Raw genomic sequence first — 14235 nt, forward strand, 5'->3', positions numbered from 1 at the left:
CGGAATAATTGCGGGACTTTTTCGGGATCATTGGGGTCCCTTCCAAAATCATTTCTGGATGGTTTTTGGGATTCGTCCGGCATCCCGTCGGGGTCATTTCGGGACTTTTTCTCGACTAATACGGGATCATTTGCGGGCCCTTTCGGTACCATTTCTGGATAGTTGTCGGGATCCGTTCGGGATCCCGTCAGGGTCTTTTCGGAACTATTGGGAGATCATTTGAGGACCTTTCCGGCATCATTTCTGGTTATTTTTCGGGATCCTTTCCGGGTCCCATCAGGGTCATTTCGGGACTTTTTCGGCATCATTTAAGATTGGTTTTCAGGATTCGTCCGGTATCCGTCAGGGTAAGTTCTGGGCTTTTCCCAGACTATTTCGGGATAATTTTGGGACCCTCCCAAGATCATTTCTGGATGGATTTCGGGATCTGTACGGGATGCCGTCAGGGTCATTTTGGGACTATTAGGTGATCATTTGAGGACCTTTTCGGCATCACTTCTGGATGGTTTTCGGTATCCGCTCAGGATCCCGTCGGAATTATTGCGGGACTTTTTCGGGATCATTTGGTGTCCCTTCCGGCATCATTTCTGGCTGGTTTTTGGGATTCGTCCGGCATCCCGTCAGGTTCATTTCGGGACTTTTTCTCGACTAATACGGGATCATTTGCGGGCCCTTTCGGCATCATTTCTAGATAGTTGTCGGGATCCGTTCGGGATCCCGTCAGGGTCTTTTCGGAACTATTAGGTGATCATTTGAGGACATTTCCGGCATCATTTCTGGATAGTTTTCGGGATCCTTTCGGGGTCCAGTCAGGGTCATTTCGGGACTTTTTCGGGATTATTTAGAGATGGCTTTCAGGATTCGTCCGGGAACCCGTCAGGGTAATTTTTGAACTTTTCCGAGACTATTTCGGGATAATTTTGGGACCTTCCCAAGATCATTTCTGGATGGATTTTGGGATCAGTCCGGGATGCCGTCAGGGTCATTTTGGTATTAGGTGATCATTTGAGGACCTTTCCGGCATCACTTCTGGATGGTTATCGGTATCCGATCAGGATCCTCTCGGAATCATTGCGGGACTTTTTCGGGATCATTTGGGGTCCCTCCCAAGATCATTTCTGGATGGATTTCGGGATCTGTCCGGGATCCCGTCAGGGTCATTTAGGGGTGCGTTCGAGATCCCGTCAGGGTCATTTCGGGACTTCTTCGGGAATATATCGGGATCATTTCTGGATGGTTTATGGGATCCGTCCATGACCCCTTAAGGGTCATTTCGGGACTATTAGGTGATCATTTGAGGACCTTTCCGGCATCACTTCTGAATGATTTTCGGTATCCGTTCGGGATCCCGTCGGAATCAATGCGGGAATTTTACGGAATCATTTGGGATTCCTTCCGGCATCATTTCTGGATGGTTTTCGGGATTTGTCCGGGATCCCGTCGGGGTTATTTCGGGACCTTTTCGGGGCTAATACGGGATCATTTGGGGATCCTCTAGGGGTCGTTTCGTGACTTTTTCTGTATTATTTCGGGATCATTTTGGGACCCTTTCGGCATAATTTCTTGATGGTTTGCCGGATCCATCAGGGTCATTTCGGGACCATTTTGGGATCATTTGGGGACCCTTCCGAGATCATTTCTGGATCCGTCCGGGATGCCGTAGGAGCCATTTCGGGATTTTTTGTTACTTTTCCGGGATAGTTTTTGCACCCTTCCGGGATCATTTCTGGATTTGTGCGGGATCCCATCTGGGTCAATTCCGGACTATTTCGGGATCATTTTGGAATCCTTCCGGAATCATTTCTGTGTGGTTTTCGCGATCCATCGTGGATCCCCTCTGAGCCATTTCGGAACTTTTTCTGGACTTAGTCGGGATAATTTAGGGACCCTTCCTGGATATTTTCTGGATGGTTTCTGAGATCCGTCCGGGAGCCCGTCAGGGTAATTTCGGAACTTTTTCGGGACTATTTCGGGATCAATTTGGTACCCTTCAGGCATCATTTCTGTGTGGTTATCTGGATAAGTCTATAATCGTGTCGTTGTCATTTCGGGTTTTTTTGGGACTACTTCGGTAACTTTTGGAAACACTTCCGGGGCGTTTCTGGATGGTTTTCGGGATCCGTCCGCGATAGCGTCGGGGTCATTTCGTGGCTTTTTCTGGATAATTTCGTTATCATTTTGGGATCCTATCAGGTTATCAGCTCATAAAGTTCTTTTTTTTACTCAATTACAAAAATAAAATGCATTAGACAGAAAAAAAATTTTAAACAGATAACTTTATAAGCAGGCTAACGTGAATAGCCCACATATTTCATTTTCTCCTTGCGGACGGGGCCGCGGGTAAAGGCTAGTTGATTTATAATGGCAATCACCCTAATGTACATACAGATATTTGTGCGGTTTGCATTTTTGTGCCTAATTGACGACGTATTTGTTAATTTGATTGACTTATATTTATGCACGTTACTTCTTCTTTCAATAATTGCAAAATTTATGGTGAATAGAATTTTTTTCTTTATCTATAGTAATTAGTGATTCAGGAAATCGAAAATGATCTGTAAAAGGGGTAGATAATAATTTTGATTATAATTATTTTTTTTATTTTCCTTTGAAATAACAATTTGTTTTCAAATGCGCTTACAACTGCGTTCAACAGCGCTTGTCCCCAGAGAAGATTCAAGGGAAAATCAAAGCCACCATGGTGCAGTAAGGAGTTGAGTCTTAGAGGGTAGGTAAAGAAGATATTTAAGCGGGAAAAAGTTGCGGAAAACGGAAATACAGTTCCAAGACTGTGAAGTGAAGAGTCACTTGACTCACATTCCATAAGGAGATCATGCGGAAGAGTTGTGTAGCAACATCTACACCTCAGATACGGAGCGAGTAGTACCAGGATTGGTGACAAATACCAAAATTGAATATGCGATAAAAACTTTTTCCAAGTTGAAATCGCCGGGTCCAGACGGGATACTCCCTGCTTTGGTGCCGATGGCACGTGGAACGATTGTAGAAGTGTTTAGAACAGTCTTTGAGGGTTGGATAAAACTGAACCACGTCCCGCAACCTTAGAGAACGACTTGAGTAGTCAATGTAATCAATTAATGATGCCATACCATAACGCTAACGCCATAACCATACCATTGGTTTTTGGTTTTTCACCATATACGTAACCTAAAAATATTTGAGTTGGTGAATTTATTAACTTTTTGTATATTATATTTATTGTTTTGGATACGTTTTGACCAAGAGACTTATTGTTTGTGGAATATTTTTGTAATATTTTGCGTTTTCCTCAAAAAAAAGGACGTATACAAAAAACTAGAAGAGGTATGCAGAATTTCAATGTTTAGCATACCAGTAGCGCTAAAAACTACCCCAACATCAGCATTGCATGCTATTCTGCACATCCCTCCGGCAAGCCTAATCGCCAAAAATATAGCGTTAGGCATCGAGGCAGCTCGAGTGCAGACCGTATGGCCATAGCAGTTCAGCGACGTGTTTACGGTTCCAAATTTACGGAAGGAGTCTGATCTAATGTTTACCGTGTCGACACAGAAATAATTCGGATTCTACAGACTGACAGATTACTGCAGTGTCTTTCAGTTGGAAATTGTAGCCGTGAAGCTGCAAACACATCAATATATATATTGATATACGGCGACTAAGGCGATAATCTCGCATTGTAATTCGTCAAGAAGTGTCCTGTAATGCAAAGAAACATTGGAGAAACCTAGCTCAGGCTGAACCATACATCTAGATTATGTTCCCGGTCATACAGCGATAGAATGAAGAAAGGTCGAGGAGTTTGCATAGGAAGGTGCAGCACTTGATGAATCGACGGTAGACGTCCCAATACGTTTGTGAGAAATCAACGGTAGGCAGAACTTGCATAGCATCCATCAAGCAGGAAAGGCGTGTACTGAAGTGCGGGGCTGCAGAATTTCTAGAATCATTTGCACGCCCACGACATTAGACTCACAAAGTTTTTCATATCCCCAAAGAGGTCTGATTTAAGGCTCACGATGGGCATAAAGTTGCCAGATCTTCAGGCAGCAATTAAGCTAGGTCCTAGAAAACTTCTAGTATTTGCCAAAGGGATGGAGTATTCAATAACATAAGACCTGGTGCCTATTTGGGGTAGCACTATGGACACATTCAGTCTATTGGAATTTTATATTGAACGGCCAATTCAACCTAAACTATCCCGCCAACGATTTCTAGTACTCAGATTGTGGTGTAATTGTTCTTAGAAAATATTTCAATATCATAGACCACAGCTGTTCAACCTCTATACACTTATAGCACTTTTGTTTTTGCTTTGACCTGAAGAATAGGCACAGATACAAATTCACACCTTGAAAAAAAAAAATTCATAGCACTCCCGTATTCCCCCCATTATAAATTCGATTCATATAAAAGTGCCTGAATTTCATATGAAAATGCAAAGAAAAGGCACTTCCATATGAAGCCAAGGCACTTCGGTATGATATTAAAATTTACACAAACAAATTGACAACAAACAATTTTTCAAAAATATTGTAGCACTGAGAAAATTTTTCAAAATTTATTCATTAAGGGTAAATTTTTTTAAACATTTAAAATATTTTTTTAGTTTAATTTAAAAAAGTTTAAGTGTACATATAACTTTCCATATGTATTGTGATTTGGACTTCAATATAATAATTTTTGAACAGCCCTGGTCATAGAGTTCTTCATCATCTGATGAATGAGAATAAATATTTGATTTGTTCATTAGTTCAATATCCGTAAGGCCACGGTTGCCTTCTACAAATGTAAAGAGGCAATTGGACGGAAGTGGGGTATGTTCCCTATGATAGTCCATTGGATATACACGGCCATAGTTGGGCAAATATTGCTATACGGGGTGGCGGTACAGTGGCCCGCTCTGAATAAATCCTCGACGGTTCTTGCTCTTCAAAAGGTGCAAAGATCTGCACTACTATGCATAAGCGGAGCCATCCGCAGAACGCCAACGGAGGCTATGAATGTAATACTGAACCTACTACCTATAGATATAGTAGGCATAAAATATGCAGCATGTGCAGCTATTAGGCTGAGGAAACTGACCACATGGCCTCATTGCAACCATACTGAAATGCTCGACAGATTCTGCATACCAGAATGGACATAATCCTGCAAACCACATACCAACTTTAACGAGGGATACGAGATATTAATCCCTGAGAGGGAACAGTGGGTGAATGACCCTGATTGGCCCACTAACAGCATTCAGATCTATACAGATGGGTCTAAACTGGATAACAGGGTCGGAGGGGGTGTCTATTTGGAACGATTGGAGATACAAAGATCGTTTCGCCTTCCGGATCACTGTAGCGTATTTCAGGCCGAGCTTGCGGCCATACAAGACGCTGTGGACTGCCTTAGGCAGAAGGCTGTCTCTCAGAAGCACATTTATATTTTCTCAGACAGTCAAGCAGCACTGAAAGCCCTTGACTCTGTCACAACTAATTCTGAAACTGTAGTAGGCTGTCGCAGATCACTTAACGTGATGGCTGAACAGTTTACTCTGCATCTGGTATGGGTTCCGGGACATAAGGGCATACCAGGTAATGAGATGGCGGATGAGCTTGCAAGAAAGGGTACTTCCCTTCCACTTTCGCCATCCTGGAAGAGTTTGGGCATGCCGCTCTCCACCTGCAAGCTCAAGATAAAAGAGGCTCTGCTGATGGAAGCGGGAGCCAGGAGGAAGCATCATGATAGATACCACACGGCAAAACTCACATGGCCGGAATGGAATGAGAAGAGATCGCGAGAACTTCTCACCCTCCGATAGGGATCTTTCCTTAGTTGTAGGCTTCTCACTGGTCATGTTTGTATTGGACCGCATGCGGAAAGGATTGACGCTCCATTTAACGATTATTGTAGGAGCTTCGGCAACGAAGAGGATCCTGAAACTGTGAGGCATCTACTCTTTAGTCTTTATCTTACGTACCAAATTGAATTTGACATTTTTTAATGAATTTTATTTCGCTGCTTCGTATATCTAACGTTATTCATGGTACAGCAAATTTGCTCCACTTCTGCATCCCAAAGTGGCAAGCTAAAAATTAGAAAACAAATTTTAAAAGACTGGCAAAAGAATATTTCCCATACGCGTTTTTAAACTGTGATACCTGTACCCAAAATTAAAATCTGAAACCTGTGTTATCCCATTTGGTAGAGGCATTTTGCAATGGTTCAAGTTCGTCGTTTAGGGCCGCATGTAGCTCTTTTGTCTACATGCCAGTTATATGTTTCTGAAATCAAAAATTCAATTTCGCTCAGCAATAGTTTCGAAGCAGATGAAACAACCAATCGAATCGAATGCCAAACACTCGGCACGAAAACGATATTAGGTTGATGTTGCATTATTAAATGTACTAAGCCTCGAATTCAGCCTACATTCCGCCTATTCTTGAGCCCCTTTCACATCCAGCTCAAATACATTCAATGTTCTTAAAATTGAATCTACATCAAACTGTTTATATAGATTTTCCAAAATTTTGCAAAAGCGCTAAAAAAATTCCGAAAAAACTTAAATCTAAATCATAATTTTTCAAGCTAAAATGAGAAAAAAAGTTTAATTTAGCTTGAAAAAGCTTAAACAGCAACACTGATCTTCATTCCGCCCAACAAAAATAGCTTCTTTTCGTTTTTTTAGCCTGGATATTTAGCGCACAGAGACATGAATTTGATGATGTGTGCGTGTTAAAAATATAGTTTTGGAAAATCAACCAGTGAATTATAATTTGCTCTTCGGCAGCTCTAACACTGCTATACAGTCTTCTGTTCTATATAGACGTCGATAGAATGGGGAACTCATGAAGTGCTCTTAAAACAGTCGACAGAAATGATATTCATCGTGAATCTTCAATGATATATATCTAAACCACCTTAACTTTATCTGTGAAATATTAAGTTAAGAGTGTTTTTTTTTTAATTCTTTCATAACACTTTTCAAAAGAAAATTTATTTTTCAGCATTATTTTAGTGATTTTTTTTTACTTTTTCTCATACCAACTTTTTATTTCCACGTCTTTATGAAAACTGCACTTTAAAATAAAGAAATTTAGGTTCTTATTTGTGCAATATCGTTAATTGGTGCTCGAGGAAGATTGATGTATCAATACATTATTTACCTCACTCACACTTAGGAGCTTCAGAAATTTTGCTAGTAAGTTTCCTAACCTTCACTAATGCACAACCTGAGAAAACTAAATTTTGAAAAACTCCAAACGCCAAAATTTTATGAACATTGGAGTTTTGTTCCCCCAAAAGTTAGACGCAAATTAAACAATTGAAATAACAAATTCCTGGTATCCAGGGACACGAGCATTGATTTTATGCTGTTTTGTCACACAAATGATGTCCATGTAGATGGTAGATATGTATGTATGTATTATATGTACATATATATAATAAATACTAAAACTCTTCGCTTAGTAACTGCGGTTATTGGTTATTTTGAACTAGAATACATATATTAGAACGGATCAAATTGTATGGATGGATTTTTTTTTCATCAGGAGTATAGCAAAAACGTAATCTACAGATGATTCTAAGAAAAGTTGCTGAAGAGACCATAGCTGTAAGTCTGATTTCGAGGTCCCGATTTTTACAAAATAGATATTTTGCCATATGAATGTAGGGTTTGGCCAAAAAATCTTCATAGCTTCTGATGGAAAAATATCACATTGGGCTAACTTTAAAGGTATTTTACGTACATTTCAGAGTCTGTATTAATATCTATAGTGTTTTTGAATTTTAGTAGAGATATCAGGCTTAAATTATGAGAAAATAGCCTAAAATGAACTTCTAACTACTATATTATCATTTTTAACAAATTTCTTATCGATTTTTTTTCTTTACAGCTTTTTGTATTTAAATTTGAAATGGATGAACCAAATCCTTCTACATCATCTGAATTCACTTTATCACATATACTTGAACACGATATAATTGCATTTGGTTTATCAAGTGAATTAAATAATCTGAATTTACACTGTAGTCGAGACATTTTAAGATTTTTTTAAGTGATCATGCTAAAATTCAAAGTAAAATGTTTTCGCATACAAATTTAACTCCTCATGTAACTGATAAATTGGTTGAAATTTGGAATAAATTGAATGTTCAACTAATTGATAGACGTAATATTCTAAGAAAAAAAATGTTTTAATTGAAAAATATCACGAAAGCATTAAACACAGAAAAAAGTTCAGGAATTTACAGCATTCGTACAATCAACAAATGAATTATTTTAATGGGTAAACATAAATGTGTACGCCTAGGAATATAATATTTATAATTCAACTAGAACTCGCTCAGGGGTTGAAGTTAAACCACAACAGAGGTAATTTTACTAGGAACAAATAGGTTCGGCCTTTTTGAGCAGATCTTCCTCGATATCGACAAGTTTATTGTTTTATTATCGGCTTATTATTGATAGGAAATTACAATCGTCGAGTTTTTTATTGGTTCCTTAACGGCTTCGAAGGGTTATATGTGTGTCATCGATTTTATATTAGAGTTTTGAAGGTATATATGTATGTGTTTCATAACAAACCGACCAGTCGACGTTAATAAATCGATAATATGTCGATAACAAATTGTTAACACTGCGATAAGAAATCGATAGCAAAATAATACATTTTTTATGACAAAATCGATAACTTTTCGATAACACGCCAATTTATTTTATTAAAAATAAAAAAACAACGGTTTTATTAAGCTTGACCGTTGTGCGTTGCTTATGAATTTTGTAATTGAAATTTAAGTAATTTCCCTTGGAATATAGTTCAGAACCCGAGGACAATGCAATAAAAAGAAGAAAAAACTCCGCTAGATGACGCTTGGATCGATATATTTCAAAAAACCGTATTTTTGGCTCATATTTGGAAAACACATTACATATAGAAATAGAAATCATTTTATGAAAAAAGAGTCCTTGACGCACTAAATGAACTAAATAGAATAAGAAATAGTAGGCAATCGAATAAAAACTAAAAACTTGAAAATAAAATTATTTGAAAAAAGTTTTAGTTAAACGGTTTTATTGAAAACAATACTTACATTAAGAAATAACGAGCCAGACCCTGTGCGCATCTTACGCAACCAATATAAATGTCTCTTATCAAATATCAACAAAAATCAGCTGTACTATCAATCAATTAAAACTTACAGATTGCGCTGCCATCTAGCGTATGATAGCAACTGCCGGTAATGCAGTGCAAATATTCACAATAGTGCCATAATACAAATAGATTTCTTTGTGTGCTCAAGATCGTTTATTTTTAACAAATTATTTTAATAAAATATAGCTAAAAAAAGCACTACGACCAAAATTGGTCAAAGCTTGCTTATATCTCCAACTTTACAACCAAAACGTTATTTATAGATTTGGATTCCAAATAAGAGCGAAAAAGGGACGCGTACATAAAAACAGCAATTAGAAATAATATATATGATACTTAAGTGCCTACATATTTATTTATATTTTAACATATTTGTTTTATGTGGGATTGCTTAAAGGCAAATGCATTCAATAATGTTCTAATAAAGAATTGTTTCTTCAAGGGTGTACTATACATTTAATAGGGTTAACCAAACAATCGTTCCTTAAAAATTTTTTGTTATATCACATTAGATGATATATGTATGTACATAAATATTTTGAGAATAGAGGATTTTTTACTGCTGACGAAGTAAAAAAATACGTTGCTTTTTTGTATGAATTAGGCGGGGATTGGCGTCATTGCTTTTAAATGTATGAAAATATTTATTTGAAGCATATTTTAATTTATTTAATAATTTGGGATCAATGTAAAATACTATAATTCTTTTGTATACGGCAGTGTAGTTTTATCAAAGTTTATTCGTTGGGAACGATACCTACCACGTAATTTACTTAATATTGTAGATGGTGTAATCCAAAATAATTCATATTACGCTCATCCAGAAAACATTTTATTAATAATGTTATTTGATGATAGAAAAGTCATACGTGATAGAGCTATCAAAAAAAGTTGTATACTATCGAGAAAAAATACTTGATCCAACTAAACTCAGATTTTACAAAAATTTAATATCAATTTTAATGCTTCAGATTATACTGATATGATTGATCTGAATGACGATAATTTACTATCTGACCCGGCATTCACAGAAATATTCCATACGAGCACTTGGTACAATTCTTAGATTATGATGAGCCAAAACTAGATGATCCTTATATTCCAATGCATATACAAGCAACAGCAAGATATTTACTGCTGTTAACATCTGTTTCCAAAAGTGTTATAGAAAAAAAAGTGAAGGTTTTATGGCTGTTACAGCAGAAAGTCGTGAAAAACAACCACGAATGGAGAGCAAAAAAGATTTTAAAAAATAATAACATAACATTACTTTTATTTTGAAAAATACGTTAAAATCGTCAATTTTAAGTAAAAAAAACTAATTTTTTAAATAAATTACATTAAAATTATACAAATTGTGTTTTTTTTTTGCTTAGTACTTGAAAATATAGGTTTTTTTTTGAAACATTTTTCTACTAAAACGAATTCGAAAAAAAAACTGTCCGAATGAAAGTTTTTGGAAATGTTCTGAACTTAGTTTAGCTTTAAAGAAAGAAAAAATTGCCATAAGAAATTTGTTAAAAATGATAATATATAGTAGTTAAAAGTTCATTTTGGGCTAATTTCTCATAATTTAAGCCTGATATCTCTACTAAAATTCAAAAACACTATAGATATTAATACAGATTATGAAATGTACGTAAAATACCTTTAAAGTAAGCCCAATATGATATTTTTCCTATAATTCTATCAGAAGCTATGAAGATTTTTTGGCCAAACCCTACATTCATATGGCAAAATATATATTTTGCAAAAGTGGGGGACTCGAAATCGGACTTAGAACCATGTTGTCTTCAGCAAATTTTCTTAGAGTCGTCTGTCGATCACGTTTTTGCTATACCCCTGATGAAAAAAAATCCATCCATACAATTTGACCCGCTCTAACATACATATATATATAAATATATATATACATATATATATATATATATATATATATATATATATATTTAAACATGGACACATGCACACATAGATGTAGGACATAAAATCTTACATGCATACATACCTACACACAATCGGAATTGTCAATTTGATATGCACTTACTTTGTGCAAACAATCATTTAAATTCATATACTTAGTTTCAACATACAAACATACATACTTACATATTTGTTTAGAGGCATATGTCATGTTATGCTCAAATATAAATAAGATTGATTTGATGTTTTTGCCTTAATGTCACGTTCGCAATAAAAAATTGGCAACAATTTGCAGCTTAAGAAAGAAAAAAAAATGCGTAAGTTCCAAGTACTGGTGAAGTTCAATGGGTAAACATAAATGTGTACGCCTAGGAATATAATATTTATAATTCAACTAGAACCATAGTGTACCTATACCAAGTGTGTTCACTAAGCGATAAACGTCAAAACTACAAACAGCCTCGCTCACCTGATGGAAATCTCAGGTCTAGAGTCGCATTTTTGGTCTCAACGACAACATTTTTGACTACCAATCGTATCGACTTTTTCAATTTTTCAATCATTCGGCGCATTCGGTAATGGTATCCATTTTGAATTCGCTGTCATTCCGAATCCAGCGAGTGCCTGTCAGAATGCTTGACAGATAAGTCAACACACTTGTACTTGTACACTATGACTAGAACTCGCTCAGGGGTTGAAGTTAAACCACAACAGAGGAAATTTTACTAGGAACAAATAGGTTCGGCCTTTTTGAGCAGAGCTTCCTCGATATCGACAAGTTTATTGTTTTATTATCGGCTTATTATTGATAGGAAATTACAATCGTCGAGTTTCTTATTGGTTCCTTAACGGCTTCGAAGGGTTATATGTGTGTCATCGATTTTATATTAGAGTTTTGAAGGTATGTATGTGTTTCATAACAAACCGACCAGTCGACGTTAATAAATCGATAATATGTCGATAACAAATTGTTAACACTGCGATAAGAAATCGATAGCAAAATAAATAAAATTTTTTATGACAAAATCGACAACTTTTCGATAACACACCAATTTATTTTATTAAAAATAAAAAAAACAACGGTTTTATTAAGCTTGACCGTTGTGCGTTGCTTACGAATTTTGTAATTGAAATTTAAGTAATTTCCCTTGGAATATAGTTCAGAACCCGAGGACAATGCAATAAAAAGAAGAAAAAACTCCGCTAGGTGACGCTTGGATCGATATATTTCAAAAAACCGTATTTTTGGCTCATATTTGGAAAACACATTACATATAGAAATAGAAATCATTTTATGAAAAAAGAGTCCTTGACGTACTAAATGAACTAAATAGAATAAGAAATAGTAGGCAATCGAATAAAAACTAGAAACTTGAAAATAAAATTATTTGAAAAAAGTTTTAGTTAAACGGTTTTATTGAAAACAATACTTACATTAAGAAATAACGAGCCAGACCCTGTGCGCATCTTACGCAACCAATATAAATGTCTCTTATCAAATATCAACAAAAATCAGCTGTACTATCAATCAATTAAAACTTACAGTTGCGCTGCCATCTAGCGTATGATAGCAACTGCCGGTAATGCAGTTCAAATATTCACAATAGTGCCATAATACAAATAGATTTCTTTGTGTGCTCAAGATCGTTTATTTTTAACAAATTATTTTAATAAAATATAGCTAAAAAAAGCACTACGACCAAAATTGGTCAAAGCTTGCTAATATCTCCAACTTTACAACCGAAATTTTATTTATAGATTTGGATTCCAAATAAGAGCGAAAAAGGGACGCGTACATAAAAACAGCAATTAGAAATAATATATATGATACTTAAGTACCTACATATTTATTTATATTTTAACATATTTGTTTTATGTGGGATTGCTTAAAGGCAAATGCATTCAATAATATTCTAATAAAGAATTGTTTCTTCAAGGGTGTACTATACACTTAATAGGGTTAACCAAACAATCGTTCCTTAAAAATTGTTTGTTATATCACATTAGATGATATATGTATGTACATAAATATTTTGAGAATAGAGGATTTTTTACTGCTGACGAAGTAAAAAAATACGTTGCTTTTTTGTATGAATTAGGCGGGGATTGGCGTCATTGCTTTTAAATGTATGAAAATATTTATTTGAAGCATATTTTAATTTATTTAATAATTTGGGAAAAATTTAAACAACGGGACATCTGGACGTACAAGGCGACAGCTGTTTCGATTACACCTTGTAAATGTACTGGAAGAAAAGGCTTTGAAGAGATTTACAAGGTATAATCGAAACAGATGTCGCCTTTTTCGTCCAGATGTCACGATGTTTCAATTTTTCCAAAATTATTAAACAAATACGTTGCTGTTCACATGTTTGTTTTGTTTTTTTCCCTGCCGAGGTCGGGAGAGCTCGCCAGTTACTTATTCCTTCATCACGGCAACTACCGCCAGTCTTCTCTATATCTTAAAACGCGGCGGAGGCTTTTCTTTCATTTTGTCTCGAATAGTTACTGCAAGCTTTATTGTTATAGTTGCATGATCTCTACATCCATTTATAGTATTGTAATGAATTTTGGGAAATTCCGCTTATTTCAAACTTCTAACGTTCCAATCGCTAAATTGTTGAATAAATAACTCCACTACTCAATAATGCAAAATGGTATTTTTATTTCTCCTAAGGTCTAGTAACTTCGCGAACTTCATGCCATTCATCATTACCAGCCATATATGTACATGTATATTTGTAGTTTATAGTCTCTCGCATAGCCATATATGTGTGTATATGTGTGTATATGTGAGTACTACTTTGGCTGATGGAGTATCTCTCTGCAGCCGTATATGTACATGTGTAAATGATGATTAATATGTTTATATACCTTGCTTTAATGTTGTTGTGCCTTTATTTAATAACCTTAGGGATGTGAGTATCAATTAGTGATGCTAACATTCGTCACAGTATTTTAATGAAGACGATAGTAAATTTGTTGTTATAAGAGCAGGTTTCCTCAAATAGTGCAACAGGCTTCATTCTTTCGAAGAAGATGCTTGATGAAGCCTTAATACATTCAAAATAATTGTTGCATTTTTCTTACAAAATTCTTATAGATTCGGCAGGACGCACACATACAACTCTGCCACGGGAGCAGCGCTCGTATGTGCCTCTCA

General features: G+C 35.9%; 2 protein-coding genes across 7 annotated transcripts in view; one reads left to right on the forward strand and one right to left on the reverse strand.

Annotated features, from left to right (window-relative positions):
* Positions 1 to 14235, forward strand: part of GatB (glutamyl-tRNA(Gln) amidotransferase subunit B, mitochondrial) — a 159874-nt gene that overhangs the window by 106867 nt on the left and 38772 nt on the right. The window contains exon 10 of one of the 5 annotated variants that reach the window (XM_067761387.1): positions 7890 to 8001. The exons of the other annotated variants lie outside the window; for them this stretch is intronic. The gene's annotated coding sequence lies outside the window, so the exon portion shown is untranslated. Of the gene's footprint in view, positions 1 to 7889; positions 8002 to 14235 lie in introns of those variants that run through there. 5 annotated transcript variants of the gene reach the window in all.
* Root (ciliary rootlet coiled-coil, rootletin) overlaps positions 1 to 14235 on the reverse strand; it is a 132660-nt gene that overhangs the window by 73400 nt on the left and 45025 nt on the right. Inside the window, exon 1 of one of the 2 annotated variants that reach the window (XM_067761380.1) lies at positions 11259 to 11362. The exons of the other annotated variant lie outside the window; for it this stretch is intronic. Within the exon in view, the coding sequence (XP_067617481.1) occupies positions 11259 to 11276 (18 nt within the window). The 5' untranslated portion in view covers positions 11277 to 11362. Of the gene's footprint in view, positions 1 to 11258; positions 11363 to 14235 lie in introns of those variants that run through there. 2 annotated transcript variants of the gene reach the window in all.

This window comes from Eurosta solidaginis, chromosome 1, assembly GCF_040869045.1.
Source record: "Eurosta solidaginis isolate ZX-2024a chromosome 1, ASM4086904v1, whole genome shotgun sequence".
In the NCBI taxonomy this organism is placed as follows: Eukaryota; Metazoa; Arthropoda; class Insecta; order Diptera; family Tephritidae; genus Eurosta; species Eurosta solidaginis.